Source organism: Diceros bicornis, chromosome 1 (genome assembly GCF_020826845.1).
Source record: "Diceros bicornis minor isolate mBicDic1 chromosome 1, mDicBic1.mat.cur, whole genome shotgun sequence".
Taxonomy (NCBI): domain Eukaryota; kingdom Metazoa; phylum Chordata; class Mammalia; order Perissodactyla; family Rhinocerotidae; genus Diceros; species Diceros bicornis.
The window spans coordinates 43778919-43795080 of NC_080740.1; the positions used below are offsets into that span (position 1 = coordinate 43778919).

The 16162-nt window shown below is 36.6% G+C and overlaps 1 protein-coding gene across 1 annotated transcript in view; it reads left to right on the forward strand.

Moving 5' to 3' along the window:
* Positions 1 to 16162, forward strand: part of SNX2 (sorting nexin 2) — a 67301-nt gene that overhangs the window by 28316 nt on the left and 22823 nt on the right. The window contains exons 3-6 of the mRNA XM_058539288.1: positions 3766 to 3929; positions 5289 to 5355; positions 12639 to 12682; positions 14006 to 14147. Coding sequence (XP_058395271.1) covers positions 3766 to 3929; positions 5289 to 5355; positions 12639 to 12682; positions 14006 to 14147 — 417 coding nt within the window. The remainder of the gene's footprint in view (positions 1 to 3765; positions 3930 to 5288; positions 5356 to 12638; positions 12683 to 14005; positions 14148 to 16162) is intronic.

Sequence of the window (16162 nt, forward strand, 5' to 3'; positions counted from 1 at the left end):
CCGTATTTCACCCTTTTTTTTGCAGTTACCTAACAACTTAGAGTAAAATCACAGTTAACCAAAGTTGTAATATTCTTTTTTGTTTCCTTTCATGGACTTTTTTCTAGGCAGTCATTAAAAGTTTTTTCATGGCATGTATGTTTTAATCTAAAAGATAACACAGTCCTTTCTCTGCTGAGTAGGAACTAATCTAAAATTTGTGTGTATTTTCTCTAATAGTATAGGGTCATACATAGAAGTTTGGGATTATCCATTTTATATTAAAGACTCTGTCACCTTGAAGTCTCAGAATTCTCTATAAATGAGTTTGCTGAAACTCTTAACAGACCTGTGTGTGTGTGCGTGTGTGTGTGTGTGTTTATAAGGAAAGGGTTTTTTTTTTGAACAGTGTGCATGGCTGATCGAACAGTTTGCCAAGTGAGGATATAAAATGATATTCACCCACTTAGCCCCATTAGAGAAATTATTTTTGTATTTTAGTCTACCTAGTAATCTATACTAAATATTGTGATTCAAATATGGTCAGTGTCAGTGTTTTTTTCCTTAAAAAAAAAAGACGAGAGACTAAACAATAAACATAGTCATCTGTTTCATTATCTACAAACATAAACACTTTTTATGCTTTATCTTTTATGTTTTTTTTTAATTTTTTTGTGAGGAAGATCAGCCCTGAGCTAACATCTGTGCTAATCTTCCTCTTTGCTGAGGAGGACTGGCTCTGAGCTAACATCTGTTGCCAATCCTCCTTCTTTTTTTTCCCCCAAAGCCCCAGTAGATAGTTGTATGTCATAGTCACACATCCTTCTAGTTGTTGTATGTGGGACAAGGCCTCAGCATGGCCGGAGACGCGGTGCCTTGGTGCGCGCCCAGGATCTGAACCCCCGGCTGCCAGTAGCGGAGCATGAGCACTTAACCGCCAAGCCATGGGGCCAGCCCTATCTTTTATCTTAAACTCAACTGCATTTCATAATGACCTCATTAGATGTTCTAAGACCTGATCCTTTTTATTTGAATGAATAAAAACACTTGCATCTTATTTATCATGCCTTTAAACAGGCATATCGTTCCTGCTCCTATGGAGGAGTATGGTTCTAGGAAACCATAATAGAGAGTAACATGTGTTACCAGAATGGTGAAAACTATTGTCTAGTAATAGAACATTGACTTAATTTATTTCCTCTGTCAGAGAAAAGAATATAGATATTGCTCCAGTGATCTAGCCATTTTGATTTCAAAACCTTGAGAAGATTAGATTGTATTGATATGTATGCTAATGTGTTTTCGGTAGCATTTCAAGTACTGTTATGTCAGAAGTGGTACCAGAAAAAGTTCAAGTGTGATGTATGTTACTATTGTTAGTTTACTTAGAGAGTGTTCACCAAATGTGGTTGACTACAGAGCCCCTCTACGCCATTTGTTACATCCTGCACTAAGCTTCACTGAACATGCTTTAGGAAACTGTCCTAGAGGGATGAGCGAGGGTGAGCAAATTGCCAATATTGAAATTGTCCTAGACTTTTAGAACTTGTTTCTGCCAGGGTACTTAGCTTATTTCGCTTGTGCTTTTCAGCAAATGATACCAATTGTAAGTTTGAGTATTCCTTTGTTTACAAAATTCTGTGATGTCTATCGTATTAGTGAAATGTTACTTAGCTGACATTGGCATAATTTATACTTGTCCTCAAAGTATCTCCTCCAAAGAAAAGTTAGTCTTTATACTTAGTACCTTGGGGTTTAGTACCTTCGGGTCTTCCAGAACCTTTAGGTCTGGTTTAAATTAAATTTTGTGAATTTATAGTATGTTAGTTTACTTTTACTAAAAGAGGTGATGAGAAAAATTTAAGGCAGACTCTATATTAGTATACTGAACCTAAATCTCTATACATTTATTTTCATTTATATTAGCTACTTAGATCATATTTAGCTTTTCTTATTTTGAGGTCTTGTACTATTTATGGAGCAGCCTGTCAGAGTTTGTGCAAAGAACACAAAACTTGGCATCAGTGAAGTTAAATGTGATTGAAAAGTTAAAATGACTTTATCTGTACTGATATCTGAGTAAAGTTACCAGGTCTTTCACAGTTTTTTTTGTCTATGGGTCTGTTGCAAATAACAGTACCTTTTTCACAGAATTTTGGGACTTCTTCTTGTCTTGTTTGCTGCTCATTGTTTTGTTTGTTTGTAGATTAAAGATCTCACACCCCCTAGCTTTGATATACTCTTGTCTTTCTTATGTTGCTCATTGGTTTCATTTCTTTGGAGAAAGAATAAATACCAGCAATGTTAACAGCCTGAAGTTGCATATAAGCTTTTAGTTTGTTATATTAGGGTCATCTGTAGACTATTCAGCATCTATACTCTGTTTTCCTTCCTCTGATTACCACAGCTTGAAAGATTTGGGTTATTAATTTTTATTTTTAATATAAACATATAAAGAGAGCTATGCCAAGTAAGGATCTCATCAACCTGAGGTAAATAGTAAGAGTAGCTTGATAAAATGTTAACCTGTTTATATTTAAATGTTAACATATTTATCTTACCTTAGGTAAATATATTTTTTACTGCTATGCTTTTTGAGGTATTAAAATTAAAATGGTTCACTGACTACCATTACTACCTTCTAAACCTCTGGAAATCTAAAGGAATCTCAGGTTAGAAACCACTGATCTGATCCTGTTTCCCTTACAGTCCTGCCTATCAATTCTATAAACCAGCAGAACTGTGGTTTTTGTTATGGCTACTGATTGTAACTTACACTTTTCTTTTTGCTTATGTTCTTATTTCATTTTCATGGAATTTTTCCCCAAGTCTTTCTCTATCCATTCAGATCTTCTCAGATCAACTTCATAAACTATTCCTGATTTTTACCCAGCATAAAGTATTATCTCCCCTCTCAACTCAAATTGTAGTGTTTGTTCTGTAGTTCATATAACAATTAAATATCTTGTAACATTCTGTTTATTGTTCTCTTGGCTATAATTTGTCTTTTATTATTATTTAACATTCCACATGCTTATGTCTTGTTTTCCCAACTAGATTATAAACTCCCTGAGGGCAGGTATGATATTTTACATTTCTTTGTGTTTCTCCATTGCATTTAGCACAATGTTACATAGCTTGTAGACATTGAGTTTATTGATTTGATTTGGTTTCAAATATATTTAATTTTAGATTTTTTAAGTGAATGAGCATTTTAAATTAAAACCTAAACACCTCTTTGCTTTGTGTCATATTTGTGTATTCAACTAATATCCAGTAATCTTGAGCAGTTAATTGCTTTAGATTACTAACTGTGCATTTTCTATCACAAGTTTTTAATCCCAGTTGAGATAGTTCTGGGCAGCCTTCTGCCATAAAATTTGTGTTTGTATGTATAAAATAATCTCAATATTAGCCTGAATAAAAGATTTTGAAAGGTAAGTTACCACAGGTACAAGCTATATTACAAATCCAAACACAAATGAATGTGGAATTATCCACATCATTGCTTTCCTACTAGCTGTATCCCTATCAGTAGTTTAGATCATAAGCTGACCTACTGGAATTCTTCCTGAAATCAACAAAGTCACTGTTGGTTTTAAAGTTTCAATAAACAATTAAGGAAGGATTCAGAAAATTATTTATATTTATTATTTTTAAATAACATTATTTTGATATTTATTTGTGGGTAGTATACAAATACTTTTCATAATTCATTAACTGCTGTATAGACTATTGGGGGTTTGTTACCAGTGTCCTTAACTAACTTGTTTAATTTGTATCTAGAAGCCACAGAAGAAGTTTCTCTGGACAGTCCAGAAAGGGAACCTATCCTCTCCTCAGAACCTTCTCCTGCCGTCACGCCTGTGACTCCTACTACACTCATTGCTCCCAGAATTGAATCAAAGAGTATGTCTGCTCCTGTGATCTTTGATAGATCCAGGGAAGAGGTATGGAAAAATGTTTGTATTCTAAATTAATATGTAAATAATAAGTTTTCGTTCCCTGCCCAACATCACTCTCCTGTTAGTCATTTCTAACCAAGGCCTTTTAGACATTTTAATGGGAAACAAGTTGGGTGATTTTGCTTCTAATTTTATCCCCACCACTTTTTAACCCAGTGACTTGGGCACATCGCTTTTCTTCTTAAGTCAAGGAGTTTTTCATTTATGATCTTATGATAGTAGTTTGTGTATCTCTCAGGATTCCTGTATTGGTTAAAATGATAATGTATGAAAGTGCTTTGAAAACTTAATCACAGTAAAGTGATATTTTGAGTAATTTTATTTGATAAAAGCATGCTGTAAATATTAGTGGTTATGTTGGCAGGGGAGAGGATGGGTTATGAGTGGAGAGGAAGCATAGGAGGGCCTTCTGAGGTGTAATGATGTTTGTTTCTGGTTACAAAAATGTATTCACTTCATGAACGTTATTGAGCTGTACACTTAGGATTTGTATACTTTATGTACATTACAATGCAAATAAGGTTTCCTTTTTAAAAATTTATACAAGAGGGCAACTGTGGAAAAAAAGATTATGGTTAGAAAAATTCACTTTTCTTTTAGATAGTCTTAGAGTATACATTAATATTGCTTTAAAAAATTTGCAAGATTTAACAATTTCTATGGTTTCTTGAGAATAACAAAACTTTTCCTGCAGAGGTGTTATTAGGATTGCTTATTTCTAATAGCATTAAAAAATGCTTCTTTGTAGTCTCATAAGGTTATCATTTTTCCTACCTACTGCTTTTCTCAGTGAGCTTATAATGCTTTCATTGGCTTCAGGAGGAATATGTGTTTACTAGGTAGTTAGAGAAATCATGATTCTAAAGTTGCTTATAAGTATAATAATTTCTGCAGGTATGTGGGATTCTCCTGGCAAAAGTAATAACCTCCTGGTTATTGAAGAGTAGAGATACAACTTTGAAAAATGCTAATATTAAAAATAATTAAGGAGTTAATTATTTTAATAATCTGAAGATTCAGTATATAGAACAACGACAAAAAGACTACAGTATTTCTATAGAAGACTAAAATGTTTTTTATCCATCTGTGGAGTTGTAAGAACACAAGATATTCTGTTACTTCTCCAGATGATCCTTTTCCTATTATCTTTGTGTGTGTGTTTTTTTGTGTAGTCAGGAAATATGAAAGCTTTTATTGTTTTTCAGAAATGAAAGGCTGAGTGGCTTTTTAAGTTATTTGTTGTGACAGTGACCCTAATAAAAGATAGATGGTAAAAATAATTGTTAGTGTTATGACAATAATATAAATTGAAATCATTAACACCAAAAAAGTTATCTTTTCTAGATTGAAGAAGAAGCAAATGGAGATGTTTTTGATATAGAAATTGGTGTATCAGATCCAGAGAAAGTTGGTGAGTCAATATTTATTATTTATTTTTTTATTGATGTCATAATAATTTATAACATTGTGAGATTCCAGTTGTACATTATTATTTGTCAGTCACCATATAAGTGCGCCCCTTCACCCCTTGTGCCCCCGCCCCTTCCCCCTGGTAACCACCAAACTGTTGTCTTATGTGTTAGTTTATATTCCGCATATGAGAGAGGTCATGCAATGTTTGTCTTTCTCTGTCTGGCTTATTTCACTTAACATAATACCCTCCAGGTCCATCCATGTTGTTGCAAATGGGACGATTTTGTCTTTTTTTATGGCTGAGGAGTATTCCATTGTATATATGTATACCACATCTTTATCCAATCATCTGTTGATGGACACTTGGGTTGCTTCCATGTCTTGGCTATAGTGAATAATGCTGCAATGAACATAGGGGTGCATAAGCCTCTTTGGGTTGTTGACCTCAAGTTCTTTGGATAAATACCCAGGAGTGGGATAGCTGGATCATAAGGTATTTCTATTCTTAATTATTTGAGGTATCTCCATACTGTTTTCCATAGAGGCTGCACCAGTTTGCATTCCCACCAGCAGTGAATGAGGGTTCCCTTTTCTCCACATCCTCTCCAACATTTGTTATTTTTTGTCTTGGTGATTCTAGCCATTCTCACGGGTGTAAGGTGATATCTTAGTGTAGTTTTGATTTGCATTTCCCTGGTGATTAGTGATGTTGAACATCTTTTCATATGCCTATTGGCAATCTGTATATCTTCCTTGGAAGAATGTCTGTTCATATCCTCTGCCCATCTTTTGATCCGGTTATTTGTTTTTCTGTTGTTCAGATGTGTGAGTTCTTTAGACATCATGGAGATGAACCCCTTGTCGGATATATGGTTTGTAAATATTTTCTCCCAGCTGGTGGGTTGTCTTTTCATTTTGATCCTGGTTTCATTTGCCTTGCAGAAGCTCCTTTGTCTGATGTAGTCCCACTTGTTTATTTTTTCTTTTGTTTCTCTTGTCCAAGTAGACGTGGAATTCAAGAAGATCCCTTTATGACCAATGATGAATAGTGTACTGCCTACATTTTCTTGCAGGAGTTTTATAGTTTCAGGTCTCACCTTCAGGTCTTTGATCCATTTTGAGTTAATTTTTGTGTATGGTGAAATCAGATGGTCTACTTTCATTCTTTTGCAAGTGGCTGTCCAGTTTTCCAGCACCATTTATTGAAGAGACTTTCCTTGCTGCATTGTATGTTCTTTGCTCTTTTGTCGAAGATTAGCTGCCCGTAGTTGTGAGGTTTTGTTTCTGTGGTTTCAGTTCTGTTCCATTGATCTGTGTGTGTTTTTGTACCAGTACTATGCTGTTTTGATTACTATTGCTTTGTAGTATGTTTTGAAGTCAGGGATTGTGATGCCTCCAGCTTTTTTCTCTTTTATGAGGATTGCTTTAGCTATTTGGGGTCTTTCGTTGCCCCTTATGAATTTTAGGATTCTTTGTTCTATTTCCATGAAGAATGTCATTGGGATTCTGATTGGGATTGCATTGAATCTGTAGATTGCTTTAAGTAGTATGGATATTTTAACTATGTTTATTCTTCCAATCCATGTACATGGGATATCTATCATTTCCATTTATGTCATCATCGATTTCTTTCAATAATGTCTTACAGTTTTCATTGTATAGATCTTTCACCCCTCCTGGTTAAATTTACTCCTAGATATTTTATTCTTTTTGTTGCAGTTGTAAATGGGATTGTATTCTTTAGTTCTCTTTCTGTTAGTTCATTGTTATAGAACTGCAACTGATTTTTGTAAGTTGATTTTGTACCTGCAACTTTGCTGTAATTGTTGATTATGTCTAATAGTTTTCCGATGGATTCTTTAGCATTTTCTATATATAAAATCATGTCGTCTGCAAACAGCGAGAGTTTCACTTCTTCCTTGCCTATGTGGATTCCTTTAATTCCTTTTTCTTGCCTAATTGCTCTGGCCAGAACTTGCAACACTGTGTTGAATAACAGTGGTGAGAGTGAGCACCCTTGTCTTGTTCCTGTTCTCAGAGGGGTGGCTTTCAGTTTTTCCCATTAAGTATGATGTTGGCTGTGGGTTTGCCATATATGGCCTTTATAATGTTGAGGTACTTTCTTTCTATACTGATTTTATCGAGAGTTTTTGTCGTAAATGGATGTTGGATCTTGTCAAACGCTTTCTCTGCATCTATTGAGATGATCATGTGGTTTTTATTCCTCATTTTATTAATGTGGTGTATCACATTGATTGATTTGCGGATGTTGAACCATCCCTGTGTCCCTGGTGTAAATCCCACTTGATTGTGGTGTATGATCTTTCTAATGTATTGCTGTATTCGGTTTGCCAATATTTTGTCGAGGATTTTTGCATCTATGTTCATCAGCAGTATTGGCCTGTAATTTTCCTTCTTTATATTGTCCTTGTCTGGCTTTGGTGTCAGGGTGATGTTGGCCTCATAGAATGTGTTAGGAAGTGGTCCATCTTCCTCTATTTTTTTGAATAGTTTGAGAAGGATAGGTAATAGATCTTCTTTGAATGTTTGGTAAAATTCTCCAGAGAAGCCATCTGGTCCTGGACTTTTATTTTTTGGGAGGTTTTTGATTACTGTTTCAATCTCTTTACTTGTGATTAGTCTATTCAGATTCTCTATTTCTTCTTGGTTCCATTTTGGGAGGTTGTGTGAGTCTAAGAATTTATCCATTTCTTCTAGATTGTCCAATTTGTTGGCATATAGTTTTTCATAGTATTCTCTTATAATCCTTTGTATTTCTGTGGTATCTGTTGTGATTTCTCCTCTTTCATTTCTAATTTTATTTATTTGAGCCTTCTTTCTTTTTTTCTTGGTGAGTCTGGCTAAGGGTTTGTCAATTTTGTGTATCTTCTCAAAGAACCAGCTTTTTGTTTCATTGATCCTTTCTGCTGTTTTTTTGGCTTCAATTTTGTTTATTTCAGCTCTAATTTTTATATTTCCCTCCTTCTGCTGACTTTGGGCTTTGTTCTTCTTTTTCTAATTCTGTTAGGTGTAGTTTAAGATTGCTTATTTGGGATTTTTCTTGTTAAGGTGGGCCTGTGTTGCTATGAATTTCCCTCTCAGGACCGCTTTTGCTGCATCCCATATGAGTTGGTATGGTGTATTTTCATTTTCATTTGTCGCCAGGTATTTGATTTCTCCTTTAATTTCTTCAGTGATCCATTGGTTGTTCAGTAGCATGTTGTTTAGTCTCCATATCTTTGTCACTTTCCCAGCTTTTTTCTTGTAGTTGATTTCTAGTTTCATGGCATTATGAACCATTATTCATGGTCAGAAAAGATGCTTGTTATGATTTCAATCTTCTTAAATTTATAGAGGTTTGCCTTGTTTCCCAACATATGGTCTATCCTTGAGAATGTTCCTTGCACCCTTGAGAAGAATGTGTAGTCTGATCTTTTTGGATGGTGTGCTCTATGTATATCTATAAGTCCATCTGGTCTAGTTTCTCATTTAAGTCCACTATTTCCTTATTGACTTTCTGTCTGGATGATCTATCCATTGATGTAAGTGGGGTGTTAAGGTCCCCTACTGTTATTATGTTGTCGTTGATATCTCCCTTTAGGTTTGTTAATAGTTGCTTTGGTGCTCCTGTGTTGGGTGCGTATATATTTATAAGTGTTATATCTTCTTGGTGGAGTGTCCCTTTTATCATTATATATTGCCACTCTTTGTCTCTCATTACGTTTTTTATCTTGAATTCTACTTTGTCTGATATATGGCAACACCTGCTTTCGTTTGTTTGCCATTAGCTTGGAGTATCGTCTTCCATCCCTTCACTCTGAGCCTGTGTTTATCTTTAGAGCTAAGATGTGTTTTCTGGAGGCAGCAAATTGTTGGGTCTTGTTTTTTAATCCATCTAACCACTCTGTCCTTTGATTGGGGAATTCAATCCATTTACTTTTAGAGTGATTATTGATATATGAGGGCTTAATGTTGCCATTTTATCTCTTGCTTTTCAGTTGTTAGGTATTTCCCTTGTTTCTCGTCCCCATGTATTTTGGACTGGTAATTCAGTTTGGTAGCTTTCTATGGTGGTTTTCTCAGTTTTCTCTTTATTTATCATTTGTGTCTTTGCTCCGATTTTTTGTTTAGTGGTTACCGTGAGGTGTATATAAAAGATCTTGTAGACGATAGTCCATTCCCTGATAGCCTCTTGTTCCCTTAGTCAAAGCAGGTTTCATCACTTTCCCCTTACCCTTCTAAGTTGTTGTTGTCACAACTTATTCTGTTATGTGTTGTGAATTTGTGGTTAAAATGAAGTGATAATATTTATTTTTGATGTTTTGTTTTCCTTTATCTTTGTTTATTTATTTTTAACTTTTTTATTTTTTTGGTGAGGAGGTCAGCCCTATGCTAACATCTGCCAATCCTCCTCTTTTTTTGCTGAGGAAGAGTGGCCCTGGGCTAACATCCATGCCCATCTTCCTCTACTTTATATGGGATGCCGCCACAGCAAGGCTTGCCAAGCAGTGCATCGGTGTGCGCCCGGGATCCGAACCGGCGAAGCCCAGGCCGCCGCAGCGGAGCGCGCCCACTTAACCACTTGTGCCACCGGGCCGGCCCCTTCCTTTATCTTTAGAGTTATAATTAAGTGTTTGCTAATCTGTTCTGATAGAGTTGCAATTTCTGATGTTGTCTGCTTATTTATCTGCTTGCTCAAGGCTTTGTAAACCCTTTCTTTCTTTTTTTTTCAGGTATGAGGGCTTTCTTAATCAAATCTTGCAGGGGAGGTCTTGTGGCAATGAACTCCCTCCGCTCTTGTTTATCTGGGAAAGTTTTTATTTCTCCATCATATCTTTTTTTTATATAATTTTATTTGTTTATTTTTTTCCCCCCAAAGCCCCAGTAGATAGTTGTACGTCATAGATGCACATCCTTCTAGTTGCTGTATGTGGGACGCAGCCTCAGCGTGGCTGGAGAAGCGGTGCGTCGGTGTGCACCTGGGATCGAACCCCAGGCCGCCAGCAGCGGAGCACGCGCACTTAACCGCTAAGCCACAGGGCCAGCCCTTTCCATCATATCTGAAGGATATTTTCGCTGGATATAGTATTCTTGGCTGAGAGTTTTTGTCTTTCAAAATTTTGAATATTTCATTCCACTCTCTCCTAGCCTTTAAGGTTTCTGCTGAAAAATCTGCTGAAAGCCTGATAGGGCTTCCTTTATAGGTTATTCTCTTCTGTCTTGCTGCTCTTAATATTTTTTCTTTCTCGTTGACTTTTGCCAGCTTTACTAATATATGCCTTGGAGAGGGTCTTTTTACATTGATGTAACTAGGAGTCTGTTGGCTTCTTTTACATGTAATTCCAGCTCCATCTCCAGGTTTGGGAAGTTCTCAGTTATTATTTCTTTGAACAAGCTCTCTGCTCCTTTTTCCCTCTCTTCTCCCTCTGGAATACCTATAATCCTTATGTTGCATTTCCTAATTGAGTCAGATATTTCTCAGAGAATTTCTTCATTTCTTTTTAGTCTAAGTTCTCTCTCCTCCTCCATATGAAGCATTTCTGTGTTTCCATCCTCCAGATTGCTAATTCTATCCTCCATATTATCAGCCCTGTTGTTTAAGACTCCAGATTTTTGTTTATCTCATCCATTGTGTTTTTCATCTCTAACAGTTCTGTTTGGTTTTCCTTTATAGTTTTGATCTGTTTTGTGAAGAAGTCCCTCTGTTCAGTAATTTGGTTCCTGATTTCATTGAACTGTCTTTCAGAATTCTCCTGTAGCTGGTTGAGTTTTCTTATGATGGCTGTCTTGAATTCTTTGTCATTGAGATCATTTATTTCCATGCCTTCATGATTGGTTTTTGGTTGTTTGTCTTTTTCCTTCAGGTCTGGAGTATTAATAAATTTATTTATACCATTTGATGGAGTGGATTTGTGCTGGCGCACATAGTGATAGTTTCTGGATACAGGTTCCACCTGCTGCCCCTTGGGCGGGGGCAGGAGCTGTGTAATCTGACCCCACTGCCGCGATCCCTGTCAGCTGTGCCTGTCCAAGCCTGGGTCACTCTTTGGGATCGCAGTGGCCCTGTGGGGTGTCCCACCGAATGGGAAAGTAGTCACGTGGGGGGCTCAGGGCCACTGCCATCTGCTCCCACAGACCCCGGGGGTTGTGCTCCCTGCTTTTGGGCCACAGCAGTACTATGGGTGTTCATGGCAGCTGGGAGCTTGTTTTCCTGGACTAGGATCTCAGCCGCCCTCTGCTCCTAGGTTGCACGAGCCGTTGTGCTTGGTGGGTGGGAGCTCCCCTCTGGGACTGAGCCAGCCACTCCCTGGGACTGGGTGGGATTGTGGATTCTCCCACCAGACAGGAGAGTGATCACCTGGGGGCTCAGGGCTATTCCCGCCAGCTCCCACAGTCCCACCGAGACACGCTTTCCTCTTCAGGGCAGCAACAGTACTGTGGGTGTTCACGGCAGCCAGGAGCTTGTTTGCCTGAGCAGCAGCTCAGCTGCCCTCTGCTCCCAGGTAACACTGGCCTTTGTGCTTGGGGAGTGAGGCTTCCCCACTGAGTCCAAGCCTTTGCCACTCTCTGTGGGCTGCATGGCCCTAGATGGGGAAGTGATCACACAGGGGACTCAGGGCTGCCGTCACCTGTTTCCATAGTCGCACTGAGGTATGCTCCCACACTCGGGGCCACAGCGGTGCTGTGATCGCTCCAGCCAGGAAAGTAGTTGCACACATGCGCTGGGCTGCCTGGGGTCCAGAGGGTGCTCACCTATCTCCACCACCTCCTTGTTGGGGGATAGTCCATCCACCTTCAGGTATACAGCTACTCGAGTCTCTCAGGCACCCTGGTGTGCTGTGTGGGTATCCTCTACTGATCGATGAATATCCTTGTAGTCGTAGTTCGAAGGGGGAGAGACACAGGGAACAGCTTACTCTGCCATGTTGCTGACGTCACACAGTATTTATTATTTTTTGTACTTGCTTTTGATAATTATCTTGGTTGTTAACATAGTTTTTCTTTAAATGCATTGTTACAGTATTAAAATGGTACTTTTATTTTTAAGCTTCTGGGGGTTTTTGTTTCTTATTTTGTTTTTTTCCAGCTTTACTGAGGTATAATTGACAAATAAAAAAATGTATGTATTTAGGATTTACAGTGTGATAATTTAATATATGTACACATTATGATATGATCACCTAAATCGAGTTAATCAACACAGCACCTCACATAGTTACCTTTTGTGTGTGTGTGGTTAAGCTTATGATTTTTAATAGTATTGTTTGACTTTTCTTATAGGTGATGGCATGAATGCTTACATGGCATACAGAGTGACAACAAAGGTGAGCCTTTGCTCTTTTAAAACAGTATTGAGCTCTCACTGTATGTAGTATGAGGATATGGTGATGATGAAGGTGTGATTTCTGTCTTTACAAAGGTTACCATCTAGCAAAGACGTAGTTACAGTGAGTTGTGAGTGGTTTGGTCGGTAGAGTAGCATCTTCTGTGAGAGAATGCAGGAAAGGACCTAATCTAGGTAAAGATAGGAGAAGTGATCTGAGAGGTAGTGGAGTGGGGGTAGGGGGTGGGGAGAAAGGAGAAGAATGCTTGTTCCAGGCAAAGGGATTTGCTTGTTTAACAGCCAGAAGTCAAGAAAGCATTGCACTTTCCAGGATCTGCAAGAAGTGGTACCTAATTGAATTGTTTGGCAGTAAGCCTCCCTTTGTTATGAACAGCCACATTAAGGAGTTTGGGCTTCATCCTAAGTATAATGGAGAGCCATTGAAGAGGTTCAAACAAGAGTGTGGCACAGTTAGATTTTTGTTTTAGAAAGATCTCCCTGACTGAGTATGAATTGGGAGGGTCAAGGTAGAGGTCAGGATTTCCAGTTAAGAGGCCATTGCAATTCTTAAAAGGATTGTAGGCCTTCAAATGTTAAAAGAGAGAGGGTCTGCAGCAATCCTAGCTGTAAGAAGTAATAGTTTATACTAAGAAATTGGTTTTGGGGGTGAGTGAAATAAATGGCTTCTTGAATTGTATGGGAGGTAGAATCAACAGAGTTTGGATGTAAGGAGTGAGGACAGGGGATGCTTAAGTTACTGACTAGAGGAACTTTGTGGTTGTTGGAGTGATCCCAGAGAAAGGGTAACACAAGGGGAGGAACACAGTGTGGACGGGGGTGAGATTTGTTAATTCACTTTCCAAGCACTAGGGTATAGTAGTAAACAATATAGGCAAGTGCACTTTTCTCATGGAACTTAAGTTCTAGCAGGGCTGAATATGGTGAATTTGAGGTGGCAGTGAGATTTAAGTGGAAGTGTCCTTTGGGCATTTCAGTATATTGGACTGAAGCTCTAGAGGAGATCTGGGCTAGAGGTCAAGATTTAAGAATCATTAGCATAAATATAAGTAGAGTTGATGAAATGAGTCAAGGATAGAATAAAGCAAAACATTTTTCTGTCCTGTTAAGTTTCTGTAAAAACATCTATGATTTAGGTTTTTTCAGTTTAGAAATCTACAGCACATTAGTTAACTACTCTGCATTCTTTTGCAAAGTAGACCAGTGTGTGTGTGTATATATATGTGTGTTCACAATTAAGTATGACAGAAACTTCTAAATAATTGCTTAGTATTCAAAATTTGAAATGCCTCTTCTTCACTTGTAGACTTCTCTTTCCATGTTCACTAAGAGTGAATTTTCAGTTAAAAGAAGATTCAGTGACTTTCTTGGTTTGCATAGCAAGTTAGCAAGCAAGTATTTACACGTTGGTTATATTGTGCCACCAGCTCCAGAAAAGAGTATAGTAGGTAAGTGTAAATCAAAAAAAAATAATTTTTGTTACTGTTACTAGTTCAGTTTTAACTGTGTAGATTTGTAGATGCCGTGGTCATTCACTATCCTGACATCTCATAATGTCTAGAGGTACTAAATTGAAATATTCCATTTATGACAGTCATTCATCAACTGAAGAATGTATAGCTAATAGTTTTATTTTCTAACACTTGAGGATTTTGATTTATATAATACAGTATGTTAAATATTGGGTCAGAGTTTGCCAAGTTGAAAGCAATTGAAAACTCTAACCTTTTAGGGTCATTAGAGTATCATATTACTGAGTAATACTCAAAAGATGTTTAATATTATTAGCCTATTAACATTTTTCCAAGGGATGGAGGTGTTTGGTTCTCAGCTATACATTGTGCGAAAAGATTTGATCTAGCCTCACTCATAGGAGTTATTTAAACTCACCTTAGTTTATTTTGTGACAATTTAATGTTTAAAAATATTTCCACTTGTACAAGTAATAAAGGCTTAGTTAAGAGTATGTAGAAAATTACAAAAGAGGAGGAGAACCTCAATTGTGCCACCATTAAGACATCTGTCATCTCTTAAAATTTTTTAGTTTTTTTTTCCAATCTTTCCAGTCATAGGTTTTTATTTACCTTACTTTTCTTTATACATAAGATTATTGTTCGGAAAAATATTTAGAATGAATTTTGCTGATCTTTAAGTTATTGTTTTTACTTTTTTAAACATTGGATTTGAAAGCAGTTTTATTGGTATCGTTTATGATTTTGAAACCTGATATTTAAATGGATTTGTTATATTTTATCTTTTTTTAAATTCAAAAATTTAGTTGTGGAGTTCTTCAGCTTTTTGATCTCAAGACCCCTTATATTCTCCAAATTTGAGAACTGTAAAGAGCATTTGCTTTTGTAGGCTATGTCTATTAATATTTATTGTATGTATTTACTAATTCATTTAAAAATAACAAACTCACTCCCTGTTAACAAATAAAATTTTTGTGAAAAATAATTTTTGTAAGACAAAAAAATCTTAAATGATAAGAGTGGCTTGCTTTTTTAAAAAAATTTTTGCAACTCTGTTTAATTTCTAGCTTAACAGAAGATAGCTGTATTCTCATATTGGCTTCTGCACTCAATCTGCCGTGATATAATATATTATATAACCTTTGTAAAACTCCACTGAGCTCTTGAAAGAATGAGTGCAAAAGACAAATAATAGCTTAGTATGATTACTAAAGTGGACTTTTGTGCAACCTCCCACCCCTGTCCCCAAGGGGTCTCAGAAACCTTCCGGGTATTCTGACCATACTTTGAGAACTGCTGAGTAGTTAATAATCTTATTTCTCTGTTCTCTAAACTATTGGAGTGGTATCTTTTGGCATCCTACTGTCTATATAGGGAACTTAAGTTTCATTTATCATGAATTATTTATTAATATCCTTTTTTCTTTGAGTTTAAGTTGTGCAACTGTTTTTATATACTAAAAGAGGGAAAACAACAAATTATTTTTCTCATTTTGATGGCTAGATATGTTAGTTTCATCCTTAAACATTGACTGAAAAAAAAAAAGATTTAAAAACTAAATTTTCATGCCCAAGTTCATTGTGTTTCAAACAAATATTTTGCCTTGATCTTCAGCTTTCCGCAAATTATTGCCATATAATAAATAGCACATGTAAATTCAAAATAGAAGAAAGTAAATCTTAAGAGCATCCTTTTCTGAGGCTGATTCTGACAGCTTCAAAGGGTACACAGTTATGTTCATGTTATCTATATACATGGCCAGGATAAACCCATTAAATTGTAAGACTATTAATTAAATTATAGGAATAATTAACATTCATTGAGTGCTTACTGTGCTGAGGCACTGTGCTAAGTAATTTATGTGCATTCTCTGATTTAATCCTCACAACAATTTTATGAGGTTAACTTATCATTGTCCTTATTTAATAGGTAAGGAAGCTAAGGGTCATCAAGCTTATGTAACATGCCCATGTCATACAGCTACTAAGAGA